The sequence below is a fragment of the Hippopotamus amphibius genome, chromosome 1, assembly GCF_030028045.1.
Source record: "Hippopotamus amphibius kiboko isolate mHipAmp2 chromosome 1, mHipAmp2.hap2, whole genome shotgun sequence".
Taxonomy (NCBI): domain Eukaryota; kingdom Metazoa; phylum Chordata; class Mammalia; order Artiodactyla; family Hippopotamidae; genus Hippopotamus; species Hippopotamus amphibius.
Window position 1 is genome coordinate 56,603,677 of NC_080186.1, and position 15,015 is coordinate 56,618,691.

General features: G+C 38.5%; 1 protein-coding gene across 1 annotated transcript; it reads left to right on the forward strand.

Moving 5' to 3' along the window:
* The first annotated feature begins 1,950 nt into the window (after window positions 1-1,950).
* Window positions 1,951-10,083, forward strand: LOC130858221 (guanylate-binding protein 5-like). Its single transcript, XM_057744329.1, is given in 10 exon segments — window positions 1,951-2,140; window positions 2,663-2,790; window positions 3,833-3,942; window positions 4,183-4,400; window positions 4,769-5,011; window positions 5,968-6,248; window positions 7,010-7,222; window positions 7,987-8,089; window positions 8,385-8,566; window positions 9,970-10,083. Coding segments are annotated over 10 exon segments (1,782 nt in total).
* The last annotated feature ends 4,932 nt before the right edge of the window (window positions 10,084-15,015 follow it).

A 15,015-nucleotide genomic window follows, 5' to 3' on the forward strand; every position in this document is an offset into this window, starting at 1 on the left:
CAGAGATATTTCTTCTAGAAACTCCATCAGTAGTCCTTCTGCGACTTTTCTTCTATATTTCTTGACATTTTCCTTCTTTACACATTTTTTTCCCTTTCCTACAGCACATTCTCTCTCTTTCTCTCTTTTCAGCTAGCTGCTATACTGATGTAAATAAATATTTATTTACTTTCTTTTTTTGAAGATAGGCTTAGAGTGTTAAGTGAAATGCCAGTGCTACACAGATAGCCAGATGCAGGTCTGACATAAGAAATCAGGTCTGCCCTATTTCAAACCCAAAATGTAAATTTGTGTTTCTCTGTGTTAATACATTCTTGCATTGTTTTTATCTACAAAAGGTTATGGGGCTCTAACAGAGTTAGCGAGAATGAATGCATCTCAGAGCACACGTCATAGGCTGAGTTATGATGTCAGAACAATCAAACACACTGAACCTGCAGAGATGTTCTGGAAATTGGGCTGTCCTACAAACATTAAAGATGTTACCCAGGTAACGTCTGGGGATAATGTGTAAAATACTTTCATTAATATAGATATAGCACTAATGTTAATATAGCACTCATGTTATTCACTAGGTCTGAAAATTCAGATAAACTAGTTTCCTTTCCCATTAGTGACATCATCCCAAAGCACAAGAGCTTGTAAGTTCCAAAAATCTGCAAATAGATTTAGATTGTGTATCTTCTGCTTTTCTAGCTAATTGTTGTATCTCATCACTGCCAGGTCCCTGTATCTTTCTAACCTAAAAAAGACTGCAACCCCTGCTATATACAAATCAGACAACAGAACTCAATGTACATAAAGTGGCACTACTGCACTGGAAATGAATTAGAATGAAAAGAGACTTGGCATTTGGGAATGTTAAATTATGTGGGATCCCATCTTTTTGGATGTGCCTTGGACTGGACATTTCCTGGCTCCCATGCCCTGATGCGATGACATTTGCAATGGATCTATTATCTGTTCCTAAGCAGTTTCTGTTTTTATTTATCTGTCACCTGGATAACCTCTGGGGCACTGGCTATGAAGAAAGGGGGAGAATGGGTCTTTATAATTCTTTAAAAGCTAGCAAGGGAATCCAGACCTTTGCATTGTAAGATTTCAGTTTTTTTAAAAAGGGAAGCAGATGGTGGGTTTTTAGCTTCTATTGAAAATAATCACTTCTAAAATGGAAGAAAATTGTTCTTTATGATATGGCAAGGCAGAAAAGTAAGTATTTGTTTTAATCTCAGATAGCTTAAAAATGTTTTATCAGAGACTCTTTAGGTTACAGGAATTGATGCCCAGAAATTAGAAAATAAGTGGTTAAGTGTTACTTAAGAAAGTATTTCCACTCACTTTCTCATTCATAAAATGATCACTCATTAAAATTTTGATTGAAGAACACATTAATAGCTACACAAAAATTCTTTAAAAGGAAAGCTTTAAGAAGTTAACAACTATTATTTGTTAGATAAGGCTACATAATGACTAGCAGGATTAAGTATAATACACTTTGACTGGACATAGCCCTAAATTAGAGAAAAGCAAGTTGATATAGAGTAAAAGCAAGACATGTAATGTAACAAATGGTGGTCATAAAGGTTCAATCTGAGGATTCAGGGAGGTAAAAACTAAGAAATATAAGCAGGCCAAAACCAATGGAGAAGAGTCAGACTCAAACCAGCAGTAAATTAGACTTGGAAAATGGTTTTCCATATGTCCACCAAATATTTAGGAACCAGTGGTTTAGCCTATTGTAGAACTCTGAAGGGCCTAGGACTTAATTTACTATGATGCTCTTTGCTTTTTTTTTTTTTTTTTTTTAAATAAATTTCTTCAGAAACTTAGGCCATGCTGGGGAGTAGTATGTCTGCAGGTTGAAAAAGCAAAATGACTTTTCTCTGCTTAAAGACTTGAAATTCCAGTCTATCCCACCTCTTCCCTTGCAGATCAGGTGACACCCTGAACATGGCCCCAGAGGTTCACATGCCAGAACCCTTGTGCCTCATTGAGAACATTCATGGACAACTGATGGTTAATCCGAAAGCTCTGAAGATCCTGCCTGCCATTAAGCAGCCCGTTGTGGTGGTGGCTATCGTGGGCCTCTACCGCACTGGCAAATCCTACCTGATGAACAAGCTGGCTGGGAAGAACAAGGGTGAGTGGCACCGGTGAAGTGCAGCCAAGTGCCTTCTGTCCACCCGCACTCCCAGCAAGGAGAACAGTGACGTGGGGAGAGGAAGTTAGAGATGCGGAGGTATATTGAAAGCTAATGTTTGGGCCACAGCTAGTTAATTATCTTCTGGGAGGTAAAGGATAGAGTTCTGTTTCTGACATATCACCTCTTTATTTTCTTAGCATCTCCTTAGACAATATCATGTGATTTTCCAATTATAAGGGAGAAGACATCATTAAAGTACTTCTACATATGTAATTATAAATGATTAAAATTTTAATATTTATATAACATTCTTTGAAAAAAAAAAAAACCATCAAATTTCCAGCCTACAGTACTTGGTATTCTTATTATCTCATCCCTTTACTGTGATTCAGATCAATTCTGGATTGCACTTTCTGCTACATCTTCATCTTGCTCTCCTTAAACGGTAGCTCAGTTATCAAGAAAATCTCCAATTTCCAGATTCCCTCCTCAATTACAGCCTCTCCACTCCCTCTGCAGGCTTCTCTGTTGGATCCACGGTGCAGTCTCACACCAAGGGCATCTGGATGTGGTGTGTGCCTCACCCCTCCAAGCCAAACCACACCCTGGTTCTTCTTGACACCGAGGGACTCGGAGATGTAGAGAAGGTAAGGAACACGGATTCCTTTTTAATCAACCTCCTCATCCCTGAACGTTCTTTACATAGAGAGATTTTTTTTTGTACTTCCACTTGACCAGGGTATACTTTTTTTTTTCCCTCTCTATTTTTAATAGTCAAAGTTTGGAAAGTTTCTCACCTGAAGTGAGAAAAATATATGTATAAGCCAGAATCATAATTGGGAGGCTACGCTAATGTGGAGCTAGGCGGTTAACCAAACTACAGAAAGATGGTACAAGCAAAATCACTATCACAGGTCTGACCCTGTAGAGGATAGAGATTTGCAGTGGACTTCAGGGCAGCGGGACTTGGAGCTCCAAATCAGGGCCCTGACACCAGGAGCTCTCGGACTCTGACAAGCAAGAATAAGTCTCCTCAAATCTTCTATGTACCCCCATCACAGCTGACTCCAAGCTACCAAAGTAAAGTCACTAAACTCAGGGCTCAGAAAAAATGCACACAACCAGCTTTTGTGAGCTGATAGGTGCTGGCTCGAGCACAAAATTAGACCTTTCCCTTGAACTTCTCTTGCTTTTTTTGTCTTCATTTTGCTTTTGACTTACTAAAATTCAAAATAGTCAACACATTTTTGCTTTAGTTGCTTCACCTGTAACATAGAGACAGTATTAAAAACTTATCTCACAGCGTTGTTTTGAGTATTAGATAAGATCAGTAATACGAACTGTCCTGTGTGTAAAAGCTACTCAATAAAATAGATGCATGTATTATGTATACAGACCAACTTTGTTTCACACAATTGAAAACCTTGATTTTAACTACTCTGGTTATCTTCACTAACTTTGACTATCCATTTTTCAAATACCTAACCAGTTATAAGAGGGACTGATAAGTTAAGAAAATTTGGTTTTTTATAAAATTATCAACGCTAATGACAGAACTATTCAAAGTTCATGTGTTTCTCACAAACCATTTTTGTTTGTCTTTAACATTTGTAGGTCAAGAGTCTATTTTTAATACCTGTTCATAAGGGAATGCCATGAGACATGACTGAAATTTGTTCTGACTTCTAGGGTGACAAGAAAAATGACACCCAGATATTTGTACTGGCACTACTACTGAGTAGTACCTTTGTATATAATACCATGAACAGCATCAACCAGAGGGCTATCGACCTCTTGCAGTATCCTTTTGTGGTCCAGGATTGCACCAAAGCCAGAGAGAACTGCCTTATTCACCAGCTGTGTTCATGAGTCTTTGTGTATCAAACACAAAAGTGAAAATATTGTAAACATTCAAAGGACAAGGAAAAGAGTTCTTGTATTTACTGATGAAATGAGAAATTGGTTACAACCCAAAGGGAATATAAAAGTACAGGAAGGTGTAGAATTAAACATGGCTTAGATGCAGTCCTATTTCCAAGTTTTCCTTAATTGCATTTCTGCTATGTGACGGAACTGTCAAATCTGCTCAGAACAGTTACCTCACCTCATCTTGATGGGGCAGATGCTGCAGCTGATTTTGCGAGTGTCTGTCCAGACTTAGTGTGGACTCTGAGAGATTTCTACCTTGACCTGAAAGCAAATGGGCAACTCATCACAGCAGATGAGTACCTGGAGAATTCACTGAGGCCAAAGCAAGGTAACAGGGACTTCAGTTTTGGAAAGAAGGAGAAAAGTAGCACAAGAAATTATCTTTTGTATGTTGCTGGTTAAACTTATAGTTTCCTATATTTACATACCTGACTAAACTACCACATAAATAATTAATACTATTAATTTAAAGTGACCTAATAGATTCAATAGTAAATTGTGTTACTCTCCTTTTCTTAGAGCAAATTACTTTTCCATTTTCCTTTCCCTGATTGATCACCTTTTAAGTTTTTGTTTAGGGTTTGTGAAAATGTAGCGAAATAAATAACATTAGGTAGAAGGCACATTTATTTGTGGGAAATAGATTAAAATGAATGTTAATCCTACACTAAGTAAATCCTATTTTTCCTTCCTCAGGCACCAATCAACATATTCAAAATTTTAATTTGCCCCGTCTGTGTATACAGAAATTCTTTCCAATAAAGAAATGCTTTATTTTTGATTTGCCCACTCATCGGAAGAAGCTTGCTCAGCTTGAGACACTGAATAATGATGACCTGGATCCTGAATTTGTACAACAAGTGGCAGACTTCTGTTGTTACATTTTCAGCCATGCTAAGACTAAAACTCTTTCAGGAGGCATCAAAGTCAATGGAGCTCGTGAGTACATTTTCCAGGATTTTCCTTCAGTTCAAAATAGAGAATGGGAGCACTGTTGTAATTTTCTCCTTCCACTGTCTAAAATGCATAGTAAGCTACTACAAAGAAAATCATACATATCGTATTTATTAAATTCCAGTGAGTACCAAAAATATTTCTAGGCTTTTTAAGTAATGCCTGCAAAGTATGATAAACTAGGAACATAACCTGAAGAAAAGGTTAGGTTAAAAAAGGTCTACCTATAAATGGTCCACTGTTGAGCTAGGCTAACCCACGTGGGTTGGCAGCATTTGTTCTACCAATCTTGGGGATATTTACTATGTGTCACAGCCTTTGATAGGCAGAAGATGAGGAAGATGCATACATTCTCTGTATAAATGGAATGTACTTGACACAAACTTAGATGCCCAAGTTGTCTAGAACCCTTAAAGAAATCTAAGCAGACTTCTTGGTCCAGTTGTTCCTAAATACTCTATGCCTTGGAACTTTGTTAATTATTGCTACACTCTAAAGGGAAGTTGAGTGCAAACAAAAATATGCAAAGGACAAAGAAGACAAATAGGAAAGTTCCAACAAACAGGAAGGTGACCTGATCTAATTTGCCTACCTTGTGCTTTTTCTGATGAGGGTAACAGTCATACCAGCTTTATATGTTGAAGTGGAAGAGAAAAGGGGAATTCTGAAACCTGAGGAAGAGAGAAAGAAAGAGTAAAGAGGCAAAAGGTCTATAGTATTCTTATCAAATGAACACACACAATGTTCTATAACCATTTCCTCATTTTTCAACAAATGTAAGATCTGTCTTCTCACATAATGTCCCAAAGGAAATTATTTGGGCCACTTGAACACTGTGCAGAAGGCTGAATACGCTAATTTAACATTCTCAGAATTACTCAGTTCAGAGCATGTCCTTTTTTTCTCTGCAAATAATTCAAGCATCTCTTCCTCCTGTGAAGATCTAGAGAGGCTGGTGCTGACCTATGTCAATGCCATCAGTAGTGGGGATATGCCTTGTATGGAGAATGCAGTCCTGGCCTTGGCCCAGATAAAGAACTCGGCTGCAGTGCAAAAGGCCATTGCACACTATGACCAGCAGATGGGCCAGAAGCTGCAGCTGCCCACGGAAACCCTCCAGGAGCTGCTGGACCTGCACAGGGCCAGTGAGAAGGAGGCCACTGAAGTCTTCTTGAAGAACTCTTTCAAGGATGTGGACCAAGTGTTCCAGAAAAAATTAGGGGTAATGATGTTTTTTGCTGTAGTTCATGGGACTTAGGGGCAATGTAGGTAAGGTACTGCTATGAAAGGCAAAATGAAGACTTAAGAAAAAATTCTTACTAGACTGAGAGACTGAGAGACAATGACTGTCACTTATGTGACCACTATTATTCTGAAAACAAAACAACAAAAAAAACACAAACAAATAAACATTTAACTACTCTACAGATTATGGAATTTTCACATGCAGACAACTCAACTTAGTATGTTACACCCATGGATTAATTTTTTTAACGTAATCTTATCCCTTAAAAAATTGTATTCATAAAATATTAATTAACTTTCCTTTTTTTATTAATCAAGCATACAGAATTGCCAAATGGATCTATGAAACTAGGTTTAATAGCACACACTCATCATTCTGACCAATTATCCATTCTACCTCCTCATTCGGAATCCCAGCCTAGTATAATACCGGGATGGTTGTAAAACAGTAGGTTGCATTTAAAATTAGGTCATGAGGCTAGAGATCTGCAGTCTGAAGATCCTATCTAAAGCAGAAAAAGCAAAAGAAAGGGGTTTCAGGAGATTTCAAACACAAAAGTCAAGTTATTTTTCTACAGTGTATCATCCTTGGAACTTTTCTAGGTTTGGTAGGGAGGATATAGTATTGCTTGCAGTCTTTGAGTTTCCATAAAAATACAGAAATTCTTTTTGTAAATCATTTCTAAAAGTACTGAAGTGTTTCTAACACCTTTTCTATGGGCCTCTGTCCCTTTGAAGACCCTGCTAGAAGCCAAACAGAATGACTTCTGTAAATGGAACTTGGAGGCGTCACTGAATCGTTGCTCAGCTTTACTTCGGGATATTTTTCATCCTCTAGAAGAAGATGTGAAGCAAGGGATTTATTCAAAACCTGGGGGATATCATCTCTTCATTCTGAAGAGAGAAGAGCTGAAGGCAAAGTACTATCAGGAGCCCAGGAAAGGAATACAGGTATCCCTAGTTTTATGTATTAATTATGGGGAATTATCAGGGGTCTCCTTTGAAAAATCAATGATCACGGGCAGGAAGAAAGACAGCTGTGGAATTAAACTGAACTATCACCATAATCACCAGACTATAATCACAATCCTCAACATTCATTGCAACAAAGGAACTTTTTTGGTTACACAGGACAGAATCCCAATAACTGAACTAACTTAAGGAAATAATTCACTGGCTCACATAAACTAAAGGCAAAATGTTTAAATTTAGTTTTAAGTATAGATATGTTCAAGAGTTTAATATAGTCAGCTGATTACATGTAACAATGTAATCAGTTTTCCCCTGTCTTTCCAATCCCGACTCCAGCTTTCTGTTCTGTTTTCCTCACCATTGGCTTCATTCTCAGGCAGGCTCACTCCACATGGCAGCAAAGATGACACCAACAGCTCCCAGCTTAACGAGTCCTTTGCGCTCTCAGTCTCACAGGACAGAAAGCATCTTTCCCACCATCCATATCAGTCTTTAAAACACCCAAGGTGCAGTATTTTCCCACGTATACCCAAATCTTTTGCATCAAGTGGTCTTGGGTAGTCCATCAGGCCAGCCCAGAGCTTGTGCCCACCCCCTGACAGAAAAGGCTTGGCTGATAGTTCCACTAAGCACAGACTGAGCACTTTCAGGGAGGAAAAGATGCTGGGAAGAAAAAGAAATAATGAGGTTTACAACATTTCTAATCATTTTCTAGCTCTAACTGCATTTTTTGGGGTTCCTAGGCTGAGGAAGCTCTGCAGAAATATTTACAATCCAAGGAGTCTGTGCGTGTAACCATTTGGCAGACAGACCTGGTTCTCACAGAAAGGGAAAAGGAGATGGAAGGTGAGAAGAAAATGGGGAAAAAAATGCAAGACAGAAATTCTATACATTTTAAATTAATTTGGCCTGGTTCACCTGGGATCATTAAACTAGAGCAAGAATGGCAAGGATGTGCCGTCCTTAGCTCCTCAGTCTATATCTGAATAGGGCACATACCTCAGCTACCATATGATTACCTGGAGGGGAAAAATGACCCCAGGGAACTTTCTCTATGAAGCAGCAGCAGTAACAAACGAGTGGGAGGCATAAGGAAGGGTACTTTAATCCTAGAGAGGTTTGTCATCTTCTTCCTTTTCAGAGGCGCGTGTGAAAGCCGAGGTCATGAAGGCTGAGGTACAAAGGTTGGGGGCAATTCTAATGCAGTACCAGCGAACGATGGAGTGGAGGCAGAGATTCCATCAGGAACAAGTGCGGCAAATGGAGATAGAGAGATTGTGCCAGCAGGCACTGCAACAAAGGGCCCAGGAACGTCGACTCCAGGTACTCACCAATTATTTCATTTCTGGATTTTAATCATATTCCTGTCTCTGTATTGATGAGAACGTGAAGCACTGACAATGTGGGAGAAGCAGCATAACATGTGGCTCAGGGCAAGGACTCTGGAATCAGCCTGGGCAAAATACCCAGCTCTGCCTCTTACTAAATATATTGTTTGGAGATGGTCATAATACCTATTTTATAGGGCTATTTTGATACTTAATGAGTCAATATTTGTGCTTAGAATGGTGCTTGGCACAGCCTAAGCACTATAATTTGTTAAGAAAAATCCAAGGCTATTTCTAACCCACACTCATTAGTCTTTTTTGTTATCTTGTTAATTGCTCTAGCTAGTCTTTTCCTTTGGTCACATATTACCTTGTTGAATTAATTTCATATTACTGTGTCTATGCCCCGTCCTTGCCTTAATTGTCACTGGTTCTGAAAGCCTTTAACTTGCAGAGTTTGTTTCATCCAGTCCTCTATTATTATTATTATCACTCAATTAGCAGTGGTTCCTATTTATCAAGCACTGTACAAAGCACTTTATATACATTCTCTAATCTATTCTATTCACTGTGAATCAGAACCAATATGTCCCTATTTTTCTGATTAGAAAAATTAGGTTCCAGAGAGTTAACTAAATGCCAATATCATGCATCCTAGCAAGTTATCAAAACTAGCAAGTTATCAAAACAGCCTTCCCAGTGAGTGAGATCTGCAATGCTTTCATTTCTCCAAACCTAGTCTGAAATTCTTCTGTGAGCACCCTTATGAGACAAAGGGCAGCCTCTCTCCAGGGTGGCTGATCTACCTGTACGTCCTTGTTTCCCAGACACTACTCCAAGACAATTTTGAGGTTACAGACCTGCACTGAAGGATAGTATTTTCAACCTGGCATTTCTGATCTCCTCACTCTTTCCTTCTACTTTTACCCCATAAATGTGGAGACCTGAAACGAATTCCCTTATCTAAGGCTCAGACTCCTCACCTGATTGTGGATATCACCTAGACACCCAGTTGTTGTATCATCCTCTCCTTGTAATACTAGATCTGACATTCCTTTATGTGCACATGAGAAGTCAAGATGTGACAGTGTCCCTAAGGACAAAGGGGGAAGAGGCCTTAGGATATAATTCTTGGGACACCAATATTGAGGGATTGAGAGATGATGATGTTTCTGCAGCTAGAGAGAGACATGGGAGAAGAATTACACTCAGAGGAAACCAAGAGTGAAAGGTAAAATGGACATGAACGGAGAGGAGGAATCAGAGACTATCTTTTGTTACTGATTGATTAAAATAAGTAAGGGAAAGTCAATGATTCGGGCTCCCCCCCACCCCCCGGCCAAATGATCTGGACACTACTTTTTGCTAAGCTTTTTGGTTTTATGTATCACTCTTTAGGAGGAGGTTGAGAAGCTCAGGGAGACATTGCAAGCTGAGAACAGAAAACTCCAGGATGAGATCCAGCATCTCCAGAGGAATGACTCACCAGATGATACATGTATCTTACTCTAAAGTACTAAACACTAGAACTTCATTTTCTTATTCACTTTCACTGAAGACACAAAGGAACAAGAAACTATAGAACGTGAGACAATCACCATTTAAATAAACTTCATAATAATCATATTGAAATAAGTCTGAGAAATACAAATTATGTGTGGAATCACTTACATGTGGAATCTTAAAAATAAAACTAACTAGTTAATATGACAAAAAAGGAGAAGACTCACAGATATAGAGAACAAACTAGTGGTTACCAGTGGAGGGGGGGAGGGGCAATAAAAGGGTAAGAGATTAAGAGGTACAAACTACTACGTATAAAATAAATAAGCTACAAGGCTATATAGACAACAGTGGGACCATGGCCAATATTTTATAATAACTATAAATGTAATACAACCTTTAATAATTGTGAATCACTATTTCATATACCTGTAACATATAATATTGTACATCCATTGTGACTCAATTATAAAAGAATTTCAATATGAAATTTTATTTATGTGGTATTTTATTCTATTCCTTATGATACCAATTTGCCATATTAGGAACCTGATAACAGCTATGAAAAGTGAATCTCTAACATCTAAATACTAGTACTTAGATTTCACCTCTGCTATCATCAAAGAGTGAATTTTGCAAAAATATATTGGTGAAATTGGGAAAGATTCTTAATGTCTTCTCAAATCCACTCAGAACATTTTGGAAATAGAAAGGTAGCTAATGAACCAAAGACCACCCTGTTCTATTAAAACAGTTCCTACCTGTATCTATTCAGAAGACAACAAATATAGTAAAAGGCCAATTTATTAATAATTATAACTGTCATTCTGTTCCTCAGTATAATGGAATGAAATTTTAAAAAGCATTAAAATGTTTCTTCTGCACGTCACAACTTTATACACCAGGATTACTGCTCACAATGAAATGCAAATATGGTAAGAAGGAAATACTCTAACAGAAGTGAAATGTAAAAGCTGAGATAAAATTCTGTAGCACTGTCAGCTTTAAGAAAATGTTACTTGGAATTTATTTGCTAATTTTAAATATTTTCTTTTGAATTTTTATTTTTTATTACTTTATTTAAAGCAGAACCCCTAATTATATAAGCTTCAAGATATCAAAATCCATACATAGCTTAGTATAAGCAAAGAAAAAATTCGGGAAGAATGTACGTCAAAATCGTAGTAACATCAAGGGTTTTATATATGCAGGTACATACTGCACGCATTTTTATCATCATGAATAGAGTAGGCATGTTAACGATAAGAATACTCTTTTCAAAAGCTGTAGGAGAGAGGAAGGAAAAAACAAATGTGTAAGTAAAACATTTCCAAAAAACCACGAACCGATTCACACAAAGAAAACCCCAAACCTCTTTCCTGTCAACACCCCTGAGAAACAGGCTGTTGAACTATCTCATCCTACAGTTACTCGCTCACATTCACGCCTGCGGCTCTGTATTTATTGCTGAGCCCTGGAAACCTAAGCCACCTGTAAAAGAGGGCCAGGCCTGGGTTTCCAACGCCAGGCGCAGAGGAACCGCGCAGGCTTGCCACCAGCCTCACTCCACAAACCGCTCTCCAACCCTGATTGAAAAACAAACACAAAACAACAGCAACCAAAACCAGTTAAAAACTCCAACAGTTAAAGCCACAAAATAAGCTCACCTCCTTTCGGTTCTTCTCATCCCCAACGGCTTTAAAAACATCCTGGTCGATTTTCAGCTTCTAAAGAAGAGTCGGTTTCCGGAGGAGCCAGACGCGGGAAGAACGTGAGGGGCGAGCAAAGGCGGCTGAGAAACGAGCCCTCGTCCCCCAGCGACAGCGCCCGCGCCACATGAATTCGCTCCTAAATGTGGTCATCCACGCACTTTACCGTGAACTAAGCACAACAATAAATTTGCCAGCACAGGCTCATTGCCCCGGCGCCACCCCTGCAAGCCGGGAAGGCAGCTGGCGGCCGCGCAGGGGGAAGGAGGGTCGCGGTTGCGAAGCCAAAGCGAGCGCACCTTGTTCTGGGATGCGCTGCTCCTCCTGGAGCATCCATCCAGGGCTGCACAGAAAGCCTTACAAAGGAGAAGGAGAAGCGCAGCCTACCTCAACTGCGGAAAGGGGTCTGAAGTCCTTTCTCTGACTGAGGACCAAAATCCAGCCCCTTTGCTGAGGTGCTGGGTAGGGTCGATTCCTCCCGCCCCCTCCTCCCTCCTTCAGACATTTCCTAACTGCCCCCTGCCGGACATTGGCGAAACAGAGAAAAAAGTCTAGAGGGTCCTTACCTTCAGACAATTTGCATCCCAGAAGATTGTTTCCCGTTTATTTTTATATTAACTATATTTAATTTCATAAATTCTACAAAGCTATGTTGTAGGGAATAATTCAATCTCCTTTACAATCGCCGACTGTTAAAAACAACTATAAAGTTTACTCTTATTTGTTTATCATACACTTTTTAAATGCATAGTCCATGCACAAATTACATCAAAATTAGCTGTGGTACTTGCTGTAGATAGGGATTTGGGACATTTTTTATCATCATGTCAGATGACTCTATGGATGATAACTTTTGGAAACTGCTGATCATCTACACAATCTAATAACCTAATTTACTGGTTTAATTGAAGTTTGAAGTTTCTTTGCTTGGATGTCTATCCTCCTTTACAGTAAAAACAAAAAACAAAAGCAAGCAAACAAAACACCCCAAACACACAATTGTGTAAACTCATCTACTCCTCCCCAAAGCTTTTTGAAATATTAACTCCAAGAAAAGAACACTTTAATTTCTTCTGCTCATAACACACCAAGAAAAAACTCCTGTTTTACTCCATACTGCTCCCCAACAGAAAATAAAATATTTTGTACAGAGGAGAAGTGTTAAGCCAATCTATAACTTTTTCTGACAAAAAAAAAATTCAGTTAACATAGATATCTTGGCATTTCACAGTTTACAGGACTTATTGACATATGAACTCATGGCCTCATATGGAAAGGCAGTATATTAATCCTGGCAAATTAAAAATTATTTATTAAGATGCTATTTGTTATTAACCTGTACAGTAATAAATGCAGAAGGAATCATTGTTTTACCTACATATTGTTAAGAACATAGAGTATCACAGAGGTAAGATCCTTTTTCAAGCTTTCATAGGCAATAAGTGATTTGAACCTAAAGGTTTGAACCCGAACAGTCTGTCCTGTGGCATCCTTAGATGGCTCTGGATTCCTCTTACCTGACTTGCCCTCCTTTGTGCCCTCCCAGCCACCTTTTTTGATGGTCCGCTCCTGCTTGCTCTTTCTTCTCACCAAATGTGCCCTATCCTTACTTTAAGAGACAGTTACATTCTTTATCTATTCCTTCTTATCTCAAGATCACTCCTCCATCCACTCTGTCTCTATTGCCCATGGATTCCCTCAATCTGTCCTCATTAAGGTCACAGGTCACCTTCATTTCATCTCTTTCTCGGAATAGTCTGTATATAAATTCAATCCTTGATACTCTCTATCCCCATTTCATGCTTGTTTTCTCCAGACCACTTCCCATTATCTATCACACACACACGTTTGGCTTTGTTATCTTTCTCCCTCTACTAGAATAGAGCTTCATGAGGCAGACATTTATATTCATTTTGTTGAATCCTGGATACTGAGCACCTAGAACAGTGCCTAGCACATAGCAAGTACTCAATATGTATTTATTGACAATACATAATGGAAAATATAATGATATATTTGGTCCTTCTCTTATGTGAACTCTTTCAATGTATTTAATACTAATGGGCATTGCCTCCTTGACACCCACTCTTCCTAGTCTTCTGAGGGATGTTCTCCCGGAACTCCTAGAACCTTCTGTGACTACTTCTTAGTCTCCCTCATGTCCTATTCTGTCTGTAGCTACACCCAAAATGTTGGTGTTCTCAAGGCTCCATCGTTAGTCCTTTGCTTTGCTCATTCTATTATTCATGCAACACCTTTGGTCAAGGTGATATAAAGGCATTCCTATAGTTTCAATGAAAGTATATCTAACTTTCTAGGCAGGTCTTTCCCCTGAGTTGCACGTCAGTTCAAGGTAGAAATGTGTATTTATTGTCTTGTATGAACTGAGAAGTGGCTTCACATTGTTGAACAAGATAGATAGAGCCCCCGACTCCGTGAACTTACTGTCAGGAGATACAAATGAGTATGATAAACTGTGGGTAAAAACTTTTCTAGCAGATGATTGTATTCAGGGTTACACAATTCCACTTGAGTATACAAGAAATTAATACAAGAAATAGAACATGTCCAGAAAAAAGATCAACATTCACTGAAAACATTGCTATAATTATTTTTGTTATTATTTGACATTCACTCAGTTATTCAAGCTGAAAGCCTACTTCATTTAGATGCCGTCTTCTCATTTTACTCATTTAATTCTTCTAATCATTTTAATCCTTTAAACAGCACTTATGCTGTTTCTTTTCAATTTTACCTTTCTACTTTCACCATTTTTACTGACTCGCTTCTTCTAGAAACTTTTATTGGCTTGGTCTTAGTTCAATGATATTAGATTATCCTTTCTACTTGAACAGTATCCTGTGCATATATCTATTATGATGTTTTCTCTACTCATGGTACAATATATGAAAAATTATCTGTCTTCTCCAATACAACATAAGTTCCAGAGATATTCATGGTTATTGTGGCAGACTGCTATTTATCTTTCAGTATCCATTCTTTGCTTCTCTCATTGTAAAAGAGCACCTGATTTTCACCTTGGCCCATAGCAACACAGGTTGCAATTACAATTAGAAATTAGAATTTCTAATTTAACTAGAGTTAGAAATCACAGAGAGACTAAATGCCTTGCGTTTCTTTGAAGACAGTCTGGCTATAAGATGTCATTCTAGTTAGTGGATGTGAACAGAAGTTATTATGCATAATCAATCATCCAGGAAATGTCCTTAAA